The sequence below is a fragment of the Gnatocerus cornutus genome, chromosome 9, assembly GCF_029298725.1.
Source record: "Gnatocerus cornutus isolate USDA-ARS CGAHR chromosome 9, icGnaCorn1.1, whole genome shotgun sequence".
Lineage (NCBI taxonomy): Eukaryota > Metazoa > Arthropoda > Insecta > Coleoptera > Tenebrionidae > Gnatocerus > Gnatocerus cornutus.
In genome coordinates, this window is record NC_142241.1 from 11572325 (window position 1) to 11594725 (window position 22401).

Sequence of the window (22401 nt, forward strand, 5' to 3'; positions counted from 1 at the left end):
ACATCTGTATATTATGTTGACAAGTTGAGATTATTTTGTTTATGTGATTAGTATAGTTTTACAAAGAAATGGCAATATTTATATATATAATATCAGCTCCTTTAACCATTCGTTATAACTTTTAATGTTCAATGAATCATCGTCGCTCTTCTCGCACCAACATCCATTTTTATCTTGATTGTGATTTATACGATGATCATCGACTTTTTATAGGTCTAGCTTAGCTAAGTTTAGGGAATTCTCAACGAAAAGTGCGATGATTCATTCAACATGGACTTTATTTAAATTGCCAAAAGCGTAAGACTTGCATGGTGATACACCAATTCAAAAATTAGAAATCATGGTTAAAGGAGAAACTTGTGATTCTATGTATGTGTCCTTTTCAACTTTAAATGAGCACAAATGTGAACATACTTCAACAAACTAAATGTAATAGATATAGTTTCCTAGTTATATTGTTATTTTATTTGATTGTTGAAGTTATTAGGATGTAACTGTACACTGCATTGAAGCGTACCCTGACCACTAGCGACATGTACGTTTAACAGATATTTATTTTTGGACGCTGGTGTTGAGGGCGCAGACCCCTCACTCGTGTGTTGTGACCTTCTGTAGCTAGTGGCACCTGTGTCTATGTCTGCTCCTTGTAATATGTCATATGAATGTGCACGCAACCTCCACAAGATGATACGAATAGAATTCATCACCTCATTTCACGTGTAAATACACTAGTTGTGACCTATTTGCTTTCAGTAACGTTTTTACATTAGACAATAATATAAGGTACCATTTGTAGAGCATTCCTTTCTTTACAAAAGTGTCATCTTGTGGATTTGTACCTATGTAAATTAGGAGATTCATTTAAATCTATATATAATATACAATATTTGAAGTTTGAAGTTTCATTACATCCACGCGCCCTTTTTTGAAACTAGGACCATTCATCTCTCACTAAAAACAGCTGATTTTGACGTTTCCAAACGTCACCTGTCAATGGAGTGTCAACAAACAATGCTAATCACTTGTTTGGATCGAAATTAAACTGTCGCAAATTGCTTGATAAAACCTTATCAAACGCAATTTATAATATAAAAATATATAAATTCCCCAGTCATGGTGGGAATATATTAAACCCACGTTAGTTGTTACCGCACAAAAATGCTTCAAAACCTCTCTCTAAAGCCGCTGTTTTACTTTTTTGCTATTTATAGCGTTGTAACAACCCAAGGTAAGAACCTCACTTAAGACCACAACAGAGATCATTTTTTTACCATTAGAGCCACCCAATGACACCCCTGACTGGAATGGGCAATGGTTTCCTCACTCTCCAGACACTGTTGATACCAACCCTGTTACAGAAATACGTAAAGATATGTACGACCCCATGCATGGGGTCATGATGGGTATTAAAGACCCCCATTGCGACGATGGAAAGGTAAATAACTCAAATTATATCAACAATCTCAGATCTGTGTTTCAGACCAATTTGGAGATAGATTGGGATTTTAATCCTGTCAACTTCACGTGCTTTGATTTTATGAAACATTTAACGTATAGATCAAGAAGTGACATCCAGCCTGTGCACAGTTATGACGTCATACCTAAAGGCTACAGTGTATGTAACTCAATTTGTTGTAACTTTTACATTTATGCGTTACTTCTAGGCCTCCCACAGATGTATGTCTGAAGAGATTGATTATGATGTTACAATCCCAACTTTGTAAGTAACCACTTTATTAAGAATTGAAATGGTAACAGTTTTATAGTGGGACCCATCGCCCCCTTTGGGCGAAATATGGCGAGTACACGTTCCTTCCAAGACAACGATGGGTGCATAATTTAGAACATGGAGCTGTAATAATGCTCTATCACCCATGTGCTGATAAGAATGAAGTTAGTATTCTAAAGGCCTTGGTCAGGAAATGTTTATATAGGCATATTATCACTCCTTATAATTTATTATCAGTGGATCGTGTAAGTACTTTTTTTTTGTTGTTTAAATTGAAAAATTTACTGTCTTTTTAGCCTCTAGCTCTTGTTACTTGGGGTCACCGCCTGGAAATGTCAAAAGTAGCTCCTGAAATCGTACTGAAATTTATAAAGGATCACGCGCTTCAAGGGCCGGAACAGACTGCAAGGGATGGACAGTTTAGTTTCATGCTTGAACGACATGCTGACATTGTTAGCGATATTGAGGATCGTGAGATTTGTAAGCTTTACGATTTTATCCAATGATATGTGATTATTTTGTGCTTAAAAGTAACTTGTGCAATTATATTGATGTAACTAACTTGTAAGGAGATTTACTAATATACGTACTATTCTGTAATATCAATGGTTGTATTATTTCATCACATTGTTTGGTAAAAACATTCAAAAATGTTAAAAGTTATAAATTATTTTTGAAGTCAAATTAATAATAATCGAGCACTTATATTCTGGTCTGCATGGATACAACTAAAAATAGGAAAGACGAAAGTCCTGTCGCCAAAGAAAGGCACTTGGATGTTTTATTTATTGATTGCTTATGATTACATAATTAGACTCATCTGTTTTTTGTTTTTATATCTCAAATACAGAAAGTTATTGGAATGACTACAGAAATTTGAACTTGTAATAGGATACGCATCATTTGGACTTATTTTTCTGGCTAAGAAAATTTCAGAAAACTTCGTTTTTAAAATTTAATTTAATTTAAAATTTGGAGAAAATTTGCACACCTATATTACTATAAAGATACGTACTTACCTAACTTCTCAAAATAGTCACATTTATTTACTGCCCGATGTGAACACCACCCATAATACCAACACCGGATTATTATTATTCAACTCATGTTTTTTTCATTTTTAATGTTTGGGTTTTTCGTTATTATTCAAAGAAGACTGAAGAGCAACACAAAAACAAAATTTTGATTACATAGTTAAAACTAATAACACTGATAATTTTAGTATTACGACGAAGAAAATTGGAAAAGTTATTTTATAAGCTACTTAAATCTGTGGTACAAATTCCAAGACTTTAGCACAGAATAAAAAAAACTTCTACATTTTAATTTTTAGCCGAGGCTGATTTTTTTTTATTATACCTGTAAGTACAAAAATTCAGGTAAGTATGAACCTGTCCAAACTTCTTCTTTACTTTTTTGTTTAGGAGGGCAGATAAATACGACGAGCTTTAGAAATTTTCATTGGCAGAATTGAATTTGAGTAGTTTATTATTTGTACTAAATTACAAAATTATAAAGCAGAAAAGACAAATTTTAGAAATTTTTATTTTTAGAGCGAATCAGAAATTCCGAAAATTTTGAATTGTTTATTTTGATTCGGTCCATTTTGCTTCTTGTTTAATCAAATTGATGGAGGTCGTTTCTTCTTAAATAGTTTATTAATCGTACCAAATTACTAAATTATATAGCAGAAGAGACAAATTTTAGAAATTTTTATTTTTTGGAGTGATTCAGAAATTTCGTTTGACTAATTCTGTCAATTTTGTCCTTGGACCAATAAAATTTATGAAAATTTTTCTTCTTTAGTAACTTATCAGTTATAGCAAATTACAAAATTATAGAGCAGAAGACACAAATTTTCGATATTGTCATAATTAGGACAAACCTGAAATTTGGAAAATTTTGATTTTTTTTCTAATTCTATCATAAACGAGTTAAGACAACGATATGTCAAATCTTTATTTTAATGCATTATTATTGCTAAATTTGTAAAAAGTGTCATGCATTTTTATTGCCAAATTTGGAAAATTTTAGTAAGAAACGCGAAATAGAAACGTTTGTTATTACCTCATCTCATTTTCGACTTGCTGGACAATAACCACTTTTGCCTCTTGTTTAATTAATTTGAACTCAAATAAAATCATGCGGTAACATTATTATACCCTAAAATCGAAATTCTGATTGATTTCAGCTCCGCAAAGTTTCCATAAACATTAAAAAAATCTTGATAACAAAACGTACTGCTTAGTTTACAATTCAAATTCATTATCATGAGCAATCTTTCTGGTACAAAAAAAAAGATTTTGATCGTCAACCTGTGTATAGACCTACAAAAGCGGTGTCAATCATGTAAGGTAAGCTGCAAGTGCAATCAAATGCTGCCCAAAAAAAACTACGAAGCAATAACAGGTAAGAATCCCAATATGAAAACTACGATATCTGTTTTCTAGATAAATATATTGTATGGCTCTGTTGCTATTCTAAAACAAATTTGATAGAACTTACATGTTTTTAGTCTCATTTTTAACTTAGTTGGAGATAAACACTTGTCCCTGCCAGTTTTTTATTGTTTACTGAGCAGTCGAAACCCATTTCTTATCTTTTTTTTCCATAGCTAACATTGCAAATACGATTGTTATGCATAACGAGCATTACTTAGTACATTTGACGTGTCCATGAACATAATTATTACTATTCCGATCCCTTATCTTAATAAAAGTCAAACTATTGAATCCCTTTCCATATAACACAACAGGTAAGTCAGCGTTGATTATAAATTAGATCCATTTCGTCCATCAGCAAGTCAACAACACCAAACCACGAATAAAATTTCAAAAGAAGTCTTATAAAAGAGATTTTGTGTGACAATAAAAGTCACAGCTTCGTCCAACAAAGGACAAAGATATTAGCCCATGAGAAGGATATAAAATACACAGTTTGACCTGGTAGTTTACATTTTCTTCTGACACTCAGCTTTTGTCGGCCCTGTTAAGCTGCAGGGGGTTGCAGCCTCTAGGTCGGAAATTATTACTAGCCTGACCATATCGCTTTGTTTCATGCCGAAACATATTAGTTTTTTTAATCACTTCCAGAATATCCATTTCACGAATCGACCTTCGAAAAGCCATTAGACAACACCGGCAAAACAGATAATCATTGATTAATTAACTTTTGGGACACTTCAAAATTGTCGTCGGGGACACACTAGGGGGCGAGTTTTTGAGAATTTCAACGACATTCAATGCTCGTTTAGAACAAAAAGTATCGAGTTTATTCCATTGAAGACAAGTTTGCATTGACTTATTCTTTTGATATCGGATATTTTCAAATTGAATAGCTAATCCCCTTAATAAAGTAGGATAAAATATCATTCCAAACGATAAGTTTGGGGTGCACTGGTTTCTGAACCTGTTGAATCAGGTGCAACTCGGAGTTTTAAAAGCCGTGTAAACTCATTCTTCTCTTGAAATTCGTAACTTTTGTACCCTAGTTTTGGCGAAAAAAACCTTTTCAAGCTCATGGGAACGCACTTGACACTTGATATTTCCAGCGCTGAATGCATGGACAAGGTGGTACCCATTAAACCGATTAAATTCGGCGCTAAGAGGGTTTATCCGAGACTTATTTCATTATTTGCCACGATTAATGCTTATTTTGACAGGATGATTTATGATATAAATTCCAGGAGGACAACCACGCCAAATTCTAAAACACACATCCTATTTTTTCCCAGTATCACTCTTGTTTTGATGTAAACCGACGCGGTCGGCTCCATCTGGAATACTTTTCATCATTGTTAAACCAGTTAATCACCACCGAGTTCAGAAACCTTTCCCTCTTTTCGACGAAGGCACTTTGCTTGTTTATCTTAATTCCCAGATTTACAACATTTTAAGGAGATTAAAGACAGAAATCCCCGACTTTAACAGGATTTCTGGAAAATCCTATCAAAGACGGACGGTTTGCACACCGGCGCGCCTGGAAAGTACAAAAATTACTCTCAGGCAATTGTCGAAAGCATTTCGGGTGGAAAGTTGTCTGATCACCATCTGAGAGAAAAAGCAACATTACAAGGAGCCTGTTGTAAATCAACCGAGTGCTGACCATGCAAGACCATAAATCAGGACCCGCGGGCTCGATGACGACCGCCACTGGACAATGCGGCACGTTTAGAAAAGCCAAGGGACACTGAGGATTCAAAGAGACTTTATGTTAGCCCTCTGATGTTACATTTTGTGTTTTGATAGGCGTGAAACTTCAGGCACTCCTATTCTTTCCAGGCGTTATTGTCGATGATTTCGTTTTTGGCGGGCGGTAAAATTGATCTATTAGTTGCATTTTTGTAATTAATCGTGATGGGATTGGCATTTCATCAGGAAAATTCAAGATTTTATTGGCGTAATACTGGCAAGAGAGGCGTGGTGTAAGTAACAAGAAAGTGGATTGAAGATTATTATCTCGCGATTTCTGATAAAAGCGAATTGAAAATGAGAATCCATCTAGCTCACCGTGAGAACTGAATTTTGTTATACAATAGAATTAAGTAATAAACAACGAAGATTTGTAAATGAATTACAATTATTGTTCTAGATTGTGCAATTTATTCAACGGTTAAATAAATCACGCGTTTGTAGCCCCCAGCGCGGTTGAAATTTATTCACATTTATTAATACTGACGGAAGTACTTCTTCTACAGCTTTATCCAATCAATAAGTGTAATTAATTAACATCCAACATTAAAACACTGACGTTTTAATTACAGTCATTTATATTCACAGTCGACGTCGATTCGACATAGGGGTGGAATTTTTTTAACAAAACCTGTAGTAAAATTACTAAAACAACCCAAATCGATTATTACTTTTGCAACTTGATCCGCAGTTGTAAAAAAATTCTCTTTGATCATTCTAATTCAAAGAAGTTTAATGGTTAAACCTATTGAGATTGAAAGGAAATCGATTAGTCTGATTAAGAATTAAGTCACGTAAGAATAGATGGTGTCTAAAAATTTACTTTTCCTGTTATTAACTGTTGAAATAGTAATGTCGAGGGAATTTGGGTGTGTAGATGCTTATTAGTAGTAATTTTATAGACAGTGTTCTTTAATTTAAAACGTTGGCATATCATATATTCTTAATTTCAATCGATTTATAAAATGTTCGATGCAAACAAACGTCTTTCATTTGGAGAGTATTTTTAACACAGTAGGTTTTAACACACAACAATAATAATACAAAGACAATCTACATAACACGTGTAGGAATAATGCAGTCATCATGTAGAGAATTAAAAAAAAATCTCATACGATTGAATAAACGACTTAATGCAAACTAATCATTTCAAAAGGTTATAATTAGAGCCATTAAACATTTGCACTACAACAAATAAGTAGATACACAAGAACAACAAAGTATCGCCCAAGTCCGTTAATTCGATAAAAGTTTGCGAAACTCAAATCTGAAGAAACTCTTGTCAGCATCTTCTGTATTATTATAGAGCGCCTACAGGTACTCTCTTTACAAGGTAAACCCTTTATGATGGGATTAGTACCTGACCCTTGAAAACTATTTCCATCAAAACCGATAAGAATCACCAAAATTAGTTGTGTCCAACACATTTTTGGTGATGCTTGTCAAGATAATTTTTCGAGTGACGGTTGACTTCTTGAGCGAGCCAAATGTTGCGCTTACACCAAAAGGGGCGAAGATAATTTACTTTGTCTCGGATTCCAACAGTTGTTTGCGCAAATTTTTTCTTTCAAGACAAGTTTATCCAGTAGCATTAATGATGAAAATTGAAGTTATAAAGGACTGTTTCTTTATTGCACCCGGAAACCGCCCGGATTTTGCTGTTACATAGCCGTTAGAATTTGGCCACAGTGAAACCTGTGTCGCCTTGGATAAATTTCCAATGCAAATTAATCTCAAACCAGTTGACTTTCTACACCTCCACCCACGCAAACGCTGTATCATCTCATGTTGTTTCCGGGTATAAAGCACCAAACCATAAAGCTTTCTTTTAAAATCTCCCGTGTTATTGTACACAAAGCAATCTCTCCCTCTGCGCATTATCTCAAAACCGTCCCTTGAGAACTTTCCTTCGAAGGGTCAATAGGGTTGGCGCGAAGACCCTCGAGTCCGGGAATGCCCCGGAGCGGTGTCCGTTCTCAATGTCGCGCATTTCCTTCGCGCAGCTCCGCCTCCAAAACACCAAGATCGTCATCTGGGGCCCCTTAGACGCCGCAATCTCAGTTATTAGTGCGCCGTTTAAGTGTCCGCTATGATGGCTTCCTCGGTCCAACTCCAGTATCAGCCAAACAGTGCGCAGCCGCAGGTGCGTGTACCTAATCATAGTAATCTTCTTCGACACCCTTTCATTAGTGCTTACGATTTTATTAATGCTCTGCTATGATGATTACCGACTGTTGATTGGTAATTTCATTACGGTTCGTTTCGATAATTGCAAAAACTGTTATCTGGGCTGCACAGCGTCAATATTTTGTCTTCGCTATCATTACAAAATTACAGACTTACCGGAGATTGTTACACGACATTCCGGTGTAATGCCCGGATCGGTGCCTAGACACTTGGCGACCGCAAACTTGCCAGCCAAACTTTCGTCGCGCTCGCTTTTCAGACTCCTCAAGCAAACAAGCACAAAAAAATAAAAACTTTTATTCTCACACTAAAATACGGAAAAACTTCCAACTTTTGTGGCACAAATTTGACCACGCTCATCAGTTTGCATGGTTTGTGAATAATAATAAAAATCTAAATCAATTGTAGAGGATCAAATGGGTCGTTAATGTTCTCAAGTTAAACATATAATTTCTAAGTTATATGCACATACATAATGTAATTATTATACAGTCTGCTGGCTTGTTTGGGTGAAAATTAAAGTCGTTTTTCGGATTAGTTACGGATTCAGCATGACACACGATTTTTTACATCACTTTTACAGTGTTAATTGCCTTGTCATTCTGCTTCAAATAAATGTTTCCGCGTAATGCTTAATCTACAATGTTTGGTTTATTTACACGATTTTTAGTTACATTTTTAAAATCAGGAAAATAAAAACAAAATAAATTCCCATTTGATGATTTTTTATTTTTGCCATTTTCGCCGTAAAAAATACCGAATATTTCGTTCCTTTTGCAGATGACGTCGCTCAACCTCCTGGCGACCACCTGCACGAGAATGTATCAGCCCCAGCCGTACACCCCTCACTCTCAGGTGTCTCCAGCGTCGACGACTTCCTGCAGTAGCGACGGTTACGTCTCCCAAGTCCCCCTCGAAACCGCTCGTTCGCCTCTCGAATTTTCCCCACACTATCAACCCGCTTACACTCACAGTTACAACAACCAGTATTGGTTTCAACACTCTCCACCTCCAGCAGATATCGCGACTAGTGGTTATCAACCCCAACACCAACAACAGTATCAATGGCCCCATCAAAATACGTACATGTCGAGCTTTCCATCAATGAAAATGATCAAGCCTGAAGTGTCCATCGTCGACTACCCCACCTACTCGAAAGCACGTAGATGTATAAAGTGCCAATGTCCGAACTGCATAGGGGAGGAAAACGGATTGAAAAAACCGTCGTCGAAGAAAGTGCACATTTGCCATTATCAAGGGTGTGATAAAGTGTACGGGAAGACGTCGCATTTGCAGGCGCATTTGAGGTGGCATACGGGGGAAAGACCCTTTGTTTGTAATTGGCTTTTTTGTGGGAAGAGGTTCACCAGATCCGATGAGTTGCAAAGGCATTTGAGAACGCACACTGGGGAGAAGCGGTTTGCCTGCACCGTGTGCACGAAGAGGTTCATGCGTTCCGATCATTTAGCCAAACACGTCAAGACTCACAAGAACAACAAGAAGCCGGAAAACCCGCAAAGTGAAGTGAAAACTGAAAACACCACGCAATATGGAGGACCAAGCGCTAATCCGCTTTACAGTGCGTATCCTCCCCATTCCGGAAGTTACCATTCGTCTGTCGTAACTGCACAGTAACTTTTTATGAACTGTTGGGACCAGTGCAAGGATGTTGGAAACTGTTTTAAATGTATTTTGGATGTAAAGAGAACGACCAGTTTGTATTTTTGTATAGTCATGTTGTAAATACCTACAGAATATTTTAATAAAGATCTTAAAAACAATTTTTCTTTTATTCCTTTCTCGCCATACTTCAAGCTTTAATGACTGCATTCAGGCGGAAATGAGCTTATTTATAATGATGTATATCAAACTAAAGTGATTTTCTAAGCTTAAACACGTTTCAGCCATAATTCATTATTTGCATATCAATTACCGACAATATTAATTAATTATATGTTTTTTTCCACGAGCTCCAATAGACTATCAATATCATAACTTGGTATCCAAGTAAAACATGTTTGTGGAGACACGTGATAAAAAAGTCCTCACAATTCAAAACGGAATTGTTTGATTACGTTTCTGATTATAAAAGATGTTCTTAAACAACCGGATAGTGCTTTTTAAGTGTTTTGAAGCCGTTATAATCTATTAAAACTCATTAAATTTTATACATTTCGGTGATTAATTTCAACAAGTTGATTAAAATTGTACGGCTCCAGTTTGATTATAGAGAGAGGACACAACAACTTGTATTTTGCAATTAATGAGAGAATGTTAACACGGTCAAATTAACATTGATCTGATTTGAAACTGACGATATTTGTCAAATTTTATCTGTCTAGACCTAACAGGAAGTTTTATTTTTTGATTGTTGAAAGAAAGTCATTTTGCGGCATTATTTGGTCTGGTGGTTTTGTTAACAAATTATCAGACTTGTCGCATTTACAAGCAAGAGCATAGTCACGTAAGAAGAAACCTACCTAATTCACATGATTATAGTAGTTTGTGGTGTTGTACAACTGCGTAAAAAGAGACTTGCGAAGTTTGCTCACTTGTGCAATGTATAGGCAAGTAAATTGAAATTACAGGCTAAAGCTCACTTCATAGAAATATTCAATTTCAAAATATTTAGAATTGTACCTAATAGATATTTACATAACAAGTGCGGAAAGTGACCAATTTCGCACGAGTGTGAATGTAGATGCACGAGGCGCCAGCCTACACTATTTTTCCTACGACCTTCTATCATCAGGAAGAAACAATAAGTTTTGTCAATAGTTCATTTCTTATCTATTCTAAACGTATTTTTTACGAGCTTATATAAAAGAGACGTATTCCACAAAGTTATATGGTTGATGTTTTTGTACATCCATTTACGAAAGTAAAAGTCACAAGTGTAATATGAATATATTCGCACAGACTTAATGAATTCATTTTTGCCATTCTGCATGTTGTTTTACAGTGAACCGTCTAGATATTCAAGCCAAAAATTCAAGAGTTACATTTGTATTTCAAAATAACTGTCAATTTTGACAGGTCTGTGATTTCTACTTTCGTACCTAAATGGATGTACGAAATCATCAACTTTCGGAGTCATTTAACCGTATAGAAAATGCCACTTTTATATGGGGTCGTAGAAAAATTCAACTTATTAACAAATTGTTAGAAATTGAACCCTTAAACATACCCACCCCGGAAATTATGAACCACAACAGCTTATTAGAACCTTTAGAAAGAATATTAATTGCAACGATGTGTGAGGAAACGGCGATTTTATAGCTTAATTTTTTAAGCACCCTTGTAACAAGTTGATTGCATTTGTTTCGGAACATGTAAAGGACCCGTAGCGGAACTGTGGTCGTCCTGTTGGCGTTTGCGAGCTTTTTCGGCTTCCTCGAGTGCTTTAGCTAGTGCTTCCACCTACCATGAACACCATGAACCCATTCGCGTCTTTCTATTTTCGCAGCCTTGAGATGGCGCCACAATCGATATAATTGAGGGTGCTATTAACTGGGCGGGTTTTACGGATGCATGGCCGCCCTGATAGAGGAGGGCAACGAAGGAAAATAAAACAAAAAAACGCAAATTATAGTGTGATATTTATGTATGCGCGGTGGGGTTGTGGAAGGCGGCAGGGGGAACAACGACGGCAAGTGGCGCTCGAATTAAGTCAGTTTCAATCAAATCACATGAATGTATACATTCTGTTGCGGTTTCTTATTGTTATTGTCGTTGATGTGATGGGGCAACAAAGTGCACAAAGTGTGTGTTGTTGTTGACTTGGATTCGTTTGTCTTGTGTGGATCCCCGGCCGCCAATCTGGAGGAGCGACAGGACCGGGATAAGGGGCATGGATCCCCCGAACTCTTAGCTGTAAGCTTACTATCCCCTCTGCATTAATTATTCCACCACAGAAAACTACCTGTTTGCCGGTTCACTGTTTTCATAATTAATCATCCGGCTCTTGTGGGATCTTTATTTAGTCGGAGCGCTGTTAGGTTGAATTTTTTCTATACCTTTGGGGTCGAAGTTGCTTCGGTTTCATACAAATAATAAAAAAACAACATGCAATGTCACGAGTGTCATCCCCTCTTTGCGCGTACTCATCACAAGTGTTACGGTTGTTGAAGAGGTAAAAGCACAACACGTAACATCACTCTAAATGCGAAAATTGAGGTTTTTCATGTTGATGATTTACCTACACGTTCTGGGTTTTGTTTTCTTTATTACCACGGGGGTCATCTACTTTTTTCTCTATAGGTCAGCCCGTAAAACGAGTTTGTTGTTTTTTTTACAACCACTTTGCTTTAGTATAACTATACAAATTAATCCCAACTTATACATCAAGTTTTAGAAAAATTGTTTACGCACTGGAATCGCCTCGCTAACAAATGACGAGCATTTAAAAAAGAAAACTAATGACCACCGCTAGTGAAGATTGAACGTTACGTATCAATTTAAATTACGCTTTGTGAACTTTTTAAAATATTTAGAAATCAGATAACAATGATGAAGGATCAATTTTGTTTGCCAATTTGACAGTTCTTCGTTTGTGGTACAATGAAGAAATTTACACATCGATAGTTCGCTGTCCGTCGGCGTTGGTTACGGACTGTAAATAGGTGATTTACTTCCAGTTACTTGCTTAACTGAAATGACGAAACTTTGTTATTGTAACGACCGAAAATTCACATTTCTAACATTTTTAATTAAATTAAAACCTTCGTTGTCCGACGCATTGCCCAACCATGGTCGAATATATCGCCTGTCACATCCAATTGATCCTGAAATACCCACAAGACAATGGTATTTTAATGCACACACATTTAAAAAAAAGTAGGAGGTGTTGTTGTAAACTTGACAGCTATTGGAATTAACGTCTTTTGTCAGGTCTTATTGTTGGTGAAATTAGTTAAAAATTTATCAGTTTTGGGCTTGTGGCAAGGAAATTTACCACGGCTGTTTGCCGAAGGAAAAATTTTCCTGTTCACTTGCATACCGCCGATATTCTTAGTCTTATTCTTTGTTTAATTATTTATGAGGCGAAATTTAAATTTCAAATTTCGCGGCTCGTATTTTAGGGTAGTACCGACAAATAGTTTTTTTTTTTATCATCACTAGCCACGACACATCTCTTAACAGATAAGAAATGTCAGTTTTTTTAATAAAGCTCGTAGGCAAGATCCTTAAAATGTCATTGAAAAGATATGAAATGCCTGCATACTACCTGCTAATGTCACAGACTTATAAATATAATTCTTCTATAATAGGTCAGCTGCATAATGAAGGTGCTGCTAATTGCGGCAAGGTGCAATTCCCGTCGGTTGGCGAAAAGGAAACAAATAATTATTATTATCTTTGAAAAACCGAAAGTTTTCAAAGATGTTATCTTCGCGCTCTAATTCATCATATTTTGTCTATTTGTTGCATGTTTGCCCACATTGTTTAAATAGACTAGTAGCCGTACAGTGTTTGAAACATCACTTTTGATTAATATCTAAGCTGACAATAAATATTTCTGTGTGTGAATTGACACAATCAATCACATCCATCTGAATCAAGCTTTCAACAAATCACATTGTGCCATCTAATGCAGATGAGTGCGGTCGACATTCGGATACATATCTCATTAATCCAATAAACATGATCGAGTGTGCTGGGATTAATTATTGACAATAGATGAACGGTGTGTGGTAGAGGAATCCCCGCAGAGAGACGGGTGGCTGACGCATGCCGACAGAAGTCCAACCGAAAAGGAATAGTCATTTATTAAACGCTGATCTGGAGGAGATGTGGGAACACGGCGTGTTTAATTTTAAATGTACAAATAGAAAAAAACTAGAACAAAATTGATAAATTAATGTATTCACGGCGGTTTGATTTAAAATAAGAAAAAAATACTGTAAATGAGATCAAAACATGTCAATTAAATTGTTGCATAACTCTATAATTATTTGTTATTCATTCGCATTTGCATATCTTAGTATGGATGTCTACAGGGTGTTGTATTAAAACTTAAACGTACAATTTGCTTTTTATAAATTTAAAAATAATTAAACGATTGGTAATTTCATCAAAGAAAGTGATTATTTTGTCAATATCGTAAGTTGCATGTCGAACAAGATATTCTAAGTTATCTATTATTCTGTTTCATGGAATTTATACGTTGTTCGACTTGCATATGAGATAGGTATACTTATAAGTTGTGTATTTACTACGAAATTGATAGGTAGAAATCAATAAAATTATTCACATCTGTTGGCGATTGGAATATTTTTAAAATTCGATGTTGCAATAAATCATACAGCTACTGCACCCAATTTTTTTTTAGTCAAAAAGCACGTTAAAATCTATAAGTAGGTAAATAGGTCTCAACAAATTTGAAGGAAGTTTTCTAATTGTTATAAAATTTTGTCAAAACGCCAACATTAATTATTGCATTTATTCAAGTAAAGTAGGCTAACAGTTTTCATGCTAAAAGGATAGTTTTACGATTTAGGAGGCCTTAGGAGAAACTAAATTTCTGTAGTATTAGGCCGTTTTTTTAACGAATTTTATGACCTATACTTGGGCTAAAGTATATAATGAAGACCTCACGAATATAATTTGTTTAACAGAATTTGTATTTCAGATAATAAGTACTTATAACGCGATTAAAAAATGTGTAAGTATATATTTTATTTTTTATTATTTTCATGTTTGTTTCAAATACAAAACAAAATTTAAATTTAAAATAAAAATAAATTAATTTACATTTGTTAAATACGAAATTAAAATATTAGATAGAATGTAAAGAAAAAGACTTTAGGACAAGAAGCAACCCCGTATATGTTTTTGTGACAAAATATTGGCAAAATATTCGTGTAGAATTTGAATTCTCTATATCTACTATACAAGATGATAGACGGCAATCAAAGAACTCGTAAGTCTGTGGACTTCCTAAATAGAGATTCCGAAATTTTTCTGTCCAAAAGCTTTTCGTTTAGCAATTAAAACGTTTTAAAAATGATCAAAAAGATGCGTTAAAAAAACTACTTACAACATGTGTTCAAGTTACGTTGCTAAACAAATGATGAAATCTAAAATAAGATTTGTCAAATTTAAAAGATTGGATCAGTGTCGCCCGTTAGGTGCAGAAGACAAGAAACAACAAGAATATAAAAAAGTGTAATAAACAAAAAATTTACAACATGAGTACATTACAACAAATTGTGTCCTCAAACTGTCACAAAATCTAAAAGTCGCTGTAGAACTTTGCTAAATTCTTTACGATGCGATATCCGTCTATTGGGAAATTTTTTATGATCAGTAAACATGATGATAATATAAGAAACATTTATTATAAACAACCTTTAGTTTTGTCAACAAATTTTGTTTCGGTCATTAGATATAATTACATCAACTGCCAGTCGTTAAAATACCGTGTTAAAGATGCCAACATTTTTGATAAAAGCAACTCTTTAAAAATTTTGTTGACTATATCGAATATTCTCTGCATCCTCAAACCACTTGCTGCTTAACAGTTTTCGTGGACTTCACCATAAAGTAAAAGCATGTCGGCAAACTTTTAAAATATATAATTTACCATTTTAAAGATAAAGGCATACATTCGGCTTGGATATTATTTGGTTACAAAAATTCCATGAATTATTAAAGATTCATGTTCGGTAGAAGTAACAAAATTTAGTAACTTATATTTTTGAGCTGGGTTATAATTTTTCTAGTGTAATGTCTTGTTCCAGTCTTGCCTAATTAATTTTTCGCAGTTGTTTGGTGTGCTTTGCAAAATTGATTTTAACCATAAATTTCTGACTTTGTTCCTTCCGATCCTGTTTTCTTCCTTTTGAAACTGCTTGTCTTGTAATAGTTGATTCCATTTCGTTATACTGTCAAATTTGAATGACAAATTTATTTGATAGACAATGATGCCAATGTTTAATTCCTAGTTATTTCAGAAATTCAAGAAGAAGAGAAGAACCTTTTAGTTGTTGAACGAAAGACATTAGAATAAAAGTTACTGCACATTCTCGTTCCATAAAGTCCCCAATTTATCAGTTTATGGATTTTCGTCTATTTACGAAACCCCGTATACCTACTTACATGGAATAATACGTAAAATTCCCTAACCATCATACATTGAAAAGCAATTATTTGTAAAAGAAATTCCTCAATACATGAAGAGCCCTTAAGAGAAAGTATTCTTAGAAATTACAAGTTAAAGGTTCTGAACTTATGTTACCACCAATTCTTCGCTTTGGGAAAGCTTGGAACAAAAATTAACAAAAAAATAGGTAAAGCATCACTTTTTCAAAATTTCCATGACATGTGTCCCAAAAATGACTGATTTTTCCAATAACTATTAGATAGTAAAGGTTATCTGAAATGTACAGGTGTTTGTAGTTTTTAGTGCTAAATTTAAATAAAATGGCAATCTTTACATACTGAATCTAATGCTTACTTATAGTTTAACCCCAAAAGGACATGCAACCACTGACGCTTACCTTAGAGAAATTGTTCCTCGAGACCATAATGTTGTGAAAACTCGAGAATGAATATACCCGGCACTTCACTTCAAAAATATCGCGATAATTCGGCACAAATATCAGACAATCATTCTCCAACGAAAGGTGGTGATTAACTAAAGAATGTATTGGCCATTACGTAAATCCCTCAGCGGACGTAAACAAAAACATTTTTTTAGCAACAAATGGTACGAATATCTTTTAATCTCTACTAATTACGAATGATTTATTGTAAAAAAAACTTATTGTCCCCAAAAATGAGGTTTTTTATCCGCTTAATCACCGTTTAAATTTGGCACCCAAAATCGCACCCTTCATTAGGAAGAATTAAATAGGCAGCGTATTCCACTATTCATTCTTTAGTATCATTAGATTCAGTTGTGCCTTTACAATATTTGCTAAAATATGTTCAAAACAGTCAATTTACGATTTTTTAGGTGCTTGTACTTCTATTATAGGCAATTAAAAAATAATCTAAAACTGTATTAGCGATTCACGTTCGGTAGAAGTAACTAATAGATACTTTTGTGTCGCTACGTTGAATTTCTAAAATAACTAGGAATGAAACATTGGCATCATTGTCTATCAAATAAATTTGTCATTCAAATTTGACTATACAACCAGATGGAATCAACTATTACAAGACAAGCAGTTTCAAAAGGATTAAAACTGGATCGGAAGGAACAAAGTCAGAAAAATTTATGGTTAAAATCAATTTCGCAAAGCGCACTAAACACCTGAAAAAACTTTGTTTCACACTGCGAAAAATTAATTAGGCAAGACTGGACAGCACTCATGGTAGATGCAACTGTAGACAATATTCCACCAGTAACACTAAAAAAGTCAGATTCAGAAGATGAAATCGATGAACTAATTTTGAATCAGATTTGGAGCTCTGATGATTTTCTTCTTTTTCGTTTGGAAAATAAATATTTACCTTTAATGACAAACCAAAAACTGTCATTTGGATGACATCTATTTTACAAGACATTACACTAGAAAAATTATAACCTTAGTTACACAGCTCAAAAATAAAAGTTACTAAATTTAGTTACTTCTACCGAACGTGAATCTTTAATAATTAACAGTGTGATCGAAATATTGAATAGCATAAAAGCTTCTTCCAGATTAGAGCTTTAATACCATTTTTCTGAATTTAGGTACCCTAAATTAATTTGCGTCCATCGTCAATAAAGTGAAAATTTTCTGACACAAAGGACAAGTTTAACATGCAATAGTAAAAATAGTCTATTTTTACTGTGTTTTAAATTTAGTTTAAATTTTTATCACGAGTTTAATTGTGTTGCTATCGCTTAAAAATATGCAAGCTATTTCTGGGAAGTAGTTTTCAAAGTGACCATGATTGCATATAAACAGTTGAACAGAAAAAAGTTGACCAACAAACCAAAGCTTGTGTGTATTAGTGTATAGTTTTTGGGTGTCGGTACATATTCTCTTAGATCAGATCTCTTAGATTCAAAAGTTATTTTGAAAGAGTTGAGTATTCAAAGGCAATTTTAAACAACCTAAAATGTAAATGAGTAGTTTTCTGTTGTCTAAATTTTTTTGCATAAATTATTTTGATACTGGACATACTTCAAAGTTAACTGAGGATGAGCTTTTATTATTTGCTCGCTTGAGAATTTACAGTTCTGGCTGAAATTTTAATATCTACTTGTTCTATATCTCCGAGCCTCAAAAATTCGCAACAAAAACGAGTTTCTTTTTCGACGTTTTCGAAGAGACAATTTTTGCAAAGCCATGCAAATTGTTTCGTTGCCCACACATGTGCTTTTAGCTTAATACGAAACAGCGGTAATTTATGTAAATGCAGCAAGTGTTTTAGTGGAAACTAATTAAAACTATCTGCCCCCGTCATTAAAATGTCATTTATTACCAGTTACAACATCGTGCGTTGTTGAAGGTTGATTATTATGGTTTTTGATAAAGAATCGCGTTTGAACAAGAGCACTTAACGAAAATAAAAGTAATTTTAGAATTCTTGTGCACGTTTACTAATTGAAACCGATTAATAATTGAAAGGCGAGCAATTTATAATGAACGGAAATTCGACTTCACCACCAAACCTGCCATTAAAACAAGAACCGAAACAGTCAAATTCATAATAAATTTTATTTTCTTTGATCACTTTGGCGTTTTTAATTATGGGAATCAGACGCACTTCTTAATTAAAGAAGCTCAGCGATAATTTATTAGTTTGAAAATTTCTACAGTCCCATACTAGTTCTAACTCTTCGCCCCACAAAAGGTCTTCGACTTGGCTTAGTTCATGGCTTTTATACCATCACCAGAGAAAAAAAGCCCAATAAAAATTTTCACCGATTAGTTTACACGCTATACTGGGATATTTCTATCTAAATGAGGATCAAGGTAGCCGAGGATGGAATCGAGGTATGGTTTGAAACTCGTTCGGCGGTTCTTTGGCGGGACAAAATTGCTTTCTGCTTTGGCTTGAGCGCGCACTTTATAAAGGCAGTATCACGTACTCTGCATTTTTATCGATCATCTTTTTGATTATTATCGATAATTAGCTCTACCTTGAACTTGGTTTGATTAGAAAACGTGTTCGGAGAGGTAAATTCATTTTTTGTTATGGTACCACGTTAAATTGCGCTGTTGTTATTTTAATTATGTTAAAATAGCTAGACCAGCAAAACAGCGACTTTGTTTGCTCGGAAATGATGTGAAAATTGCGGATTTTTATTGTTATCGCTGCAGTAACATTCTTGGGCGAATGTGGTAGGAAAAACTAAGCAATAATGGCCGTAGCGGAGTTCCACATCCACTGCATAAATTGTCCGGAGCGGGTCCAGTGTGCTGTCGTAAAAATCACAAACAAAGAAAATAGCCGAAAAGCTTGGATAATTACACGCGTTTTATGGGGTTTTTCAAACATACCATGATAACTCTATCAGGCATTTAAGTTAGAAACGATTAAGTCTGCAATTCATTTTCTTTCCATATCCTATGGAGAATTAATGGCAATGTTCCTACATCGTAATCTATAATACGCCGTATGACAGTTGACAAATCGCTCATTTTGCATTGGTGTTGATCACGTCAACGTTAAAAATATGCAAGCAATTTGCATCTTTATGGAGTTTTTATGCATATAACTATTAAATAGAGCTCATAAAAGGAATTAATGGGAACAGTGCAAATCTGTTATGTGGTTACACCTTAAAAACGCCGTTTAATCCTGCAATCTAATGTTATTGAAAAATAGAGGAGCGCAAGCTGACAAAGAAAAAACGAAATTAATGGCTCAGTTTAACGAAATCATTTACCATGATTAGAAGAAACTGAAATTTATCTTGATTTTATCCACAAAAACTGGGTTTAAGACGTTTGAGAAATAATCAAAGAAGAGCAATATACGATATAAGATCTTCAAACCAGTTGGATCTACAAAAAAATCTTTTACAAACTTTGGAATTAAAATTGAAACCTACTGAAAACAAACGTTACTTTGCTTTTTTTTCTTTTTTTGTGCTATAATTTTGTAATTTTGCACAATCACTAAGCAATTCTCTATTACAAACTCCACCGAATCTAAGTTTAGTATCGTTAAAACCAATTTAAAATTTTGGAAATTTATATCTCGTCAAAATAGAAATTGTTGCTTTCGTGCTACAATTTTGTAATTTGGTCCACTTAACAACCAAATTTAATTGCTCTATAAGTCGCCGGAGCAACAGACATTTATAAAAAATTTTGAGTTCCTAGCTCGTCCTACAAATTGTCAATTTTTATTTTAAAGTTTTGTAATTTAGTGTAGTTAATAAATACTTTTAAAATAATAAGTTCACCAAATTTGATTGCTTTAGTGTTAAAAATGACGGATTTATATAGTTTTAAAGAAAATTTTTAGTTTGAACTCGTCCTGCAAAGAGAAAAATTCCGAAATTTCAATTTTTTTCTAAAATTGTGTGTTCTTGTGTAGTTAATAAATGCTTCAAAAGTAACAAGTTCACTAAATGTGATTACTTTTGTGTTAAAAGTGACGGGTTTATAGACTTTGATAAAAAATTCAGAGATTTGAACGTCCTGCAAATGAGGAATTTTTTATAATTTTTAATTTTTGTAATTTAGCGTAATTTAGTGAAAATAAACGCTTCTAAAATAATAAGTCCACCAAATTTGATTGTGTTTATGTTAAAAATGACAGACCTATAAAGTTTTATAGAGATTTTTGAGTTTTGAGTTTGTTGTGTGTAATTCTAAAATTTTTAATTTTTGTTCCGAAAACTTGTAATCTAGTAGTTCAGCTAATAAACGCTTCTAAATCCACCAAATTTGATTGTTCTAATGTTAAAAATGACAAACTCACACCGATCTACAAAAAGAATTGAGTTCATCCTGAAAATCCCAGCAGAACTAAAATGTTATGTTTCGTTAAAATAGATTTTTTTTTAAATGTTTCTTTTTCATTCTACGATTTTGTAATTTTGCACAAATAATGAGCAACTTAATAATAATAACTGCACTAAAAGTCATGATTGTATCGTTAAAACTACGAGAGTTACAGAAGATTTTAATTCAACATTTGAAAATTGATGTCCTCTCCTCTATAGAAGGGCAAAAGGTTGCAAATAACAAGGCATTTCTTGCCTGAGCAAGGATCCCGATAATCTATACATTTCCAGTTGATTGTTGTTGGTCCCACCCCCGTAATCAATATGTTTTTCTTAAGTTAAGCATAATAATCAAAACAACGCTGACAACCTCCTCATATAAACATTATTTCCATCAGCGTTGGTAATAACATAATCGAGTTCGAGGTAAAACAGACCTCATTACCGCGTGTATTCTATTCTATCCGACAACTACTTTAAGTGCACAGTAAACAATTATTTGCACGGCATATGGTAACGTGTTGGTAGATTTAACCACAAATTTGCGTGCTGAACGTTCAGGGGGAGGAAGTTGGGACGTTTATCAATTTACACAAGAACTCTCGGGTTAATATTGGCCATGTATATTATCAGAAGATACTCAAGATACCCGCTTTTTGTTGAGCTTTTAACAAAGGTGAAGACTTTTGCATCGTAAAAGAAGCCTCGAGGCTCGTGTGATCTCCACCCACGAAGACTTATCGACGAGTATCTTTGGAATTTTTTAATGTCGCTATTATTGAGTCCGGTACAACACATTGTCTCGGACCGTGCCTTAAACGTGTTGTTTTGTATTTATTACACCGACTTTGTGAATAATTTTACCATCTCTTTTATTTTGAATTATTGATTAAGTATGTTAAATATTATGATCGGATACGTGACGTAATGTTGCGGGAATAATACAACGTCTAACTTTATCGAAAATTGAAATCTGTTGGTTAGATGGTGGTTATTTTATTAATAGCTTGTCTTAGTGGGTTTAAAAATTTTAATTAACGTTGAGTCAAAGGTCGGCAGAATTCCAATCGAGGCAGGAGTTTTCCGTAAAAATTCCTTATTGCCTCATATACATCAAAACCCTATTAAAACATGTGAATATTTTAATCCGCGGAGATTGTTACACCCAAAATGATTATCTGGCCTTATTATCTTTTTTAATTGTTAGATTAAAATGAAAATTGCTTTTACGTAATTAAGTTTTTAATTGCCAAATAAAAGCACCGTATTATTCCAAGCAATATGTAAATTTACAACCTAAACAAAATAAACTTTTTTCTTAAGTGTGAACATACTCTCTCCACTACACATACACGTAATGTATTTATTTATTCATAGTAGAGTAATTTAGCATCCTC

The 22401-nt window shown here is 34.2% G+C and overlaps 3 protein-coding genes across 3 annotated transcripts in view; all 3 read left to right on the plus strand.

Annotated features, from left to right (window-relative positions):
- Positions 1–952: 952 nt before the first annotated feature.
- On the plus strand, positions 953–2335 carry LOC148168829 (uncharacterized). The gene is made up of 6 exons (XM_088046323.1): positions 953–1228; positions 1278–1435; positions 1481–1615; positions 1665–1720; positions 1767–1974; positions 2026–2335. The coding sequence occupies exons 1-6, from the start codon at positions 1159–1161 to the stop codon at positions 2233–2235; spliced, it is 837 nt and encodes a 278-aa protein (XP_087902449.1). The 5' UTR covers positions 953–1158; the 3' UTR covers positions 2236–2335.
- A 5638-nt stretch (positions 2336–7973) lies between these two features.
- Positions 7974–9878, plus strand: LOC148168830 (uncharacterized). Its single transcript, XM_088045496.1, has 2 exons — positions 7974–8062; positions 8887–9878. The coding sequence occupies exons 1-2, from the start codon at positions 8009–8011 to the stop codon at positions 9739–9741; spliced, it is 909 nt and encodes a 302-aa protein (XP_087901622.1). The 5' UTR covers positions 7974–8008; the 3' UTR covers positions 9742–9878.
- A 1991-nt stretch (positions 9879–11869) lies between these two features.
- Positions 11870–22401, plus strand: part of Sp1 (transcription factor Sp8) — a 54620-nt gene continuing 44088 nt past the window's right edge. Inside the window, exon 1 of the mRNA XM_088045046.1 lies at positions 11870–11979. The gene's annotated coding sequence lies outside the window, so the exon portion shown is untranslated. The remainder of the gene's footprint in view (positions 11980–22401) is intronic.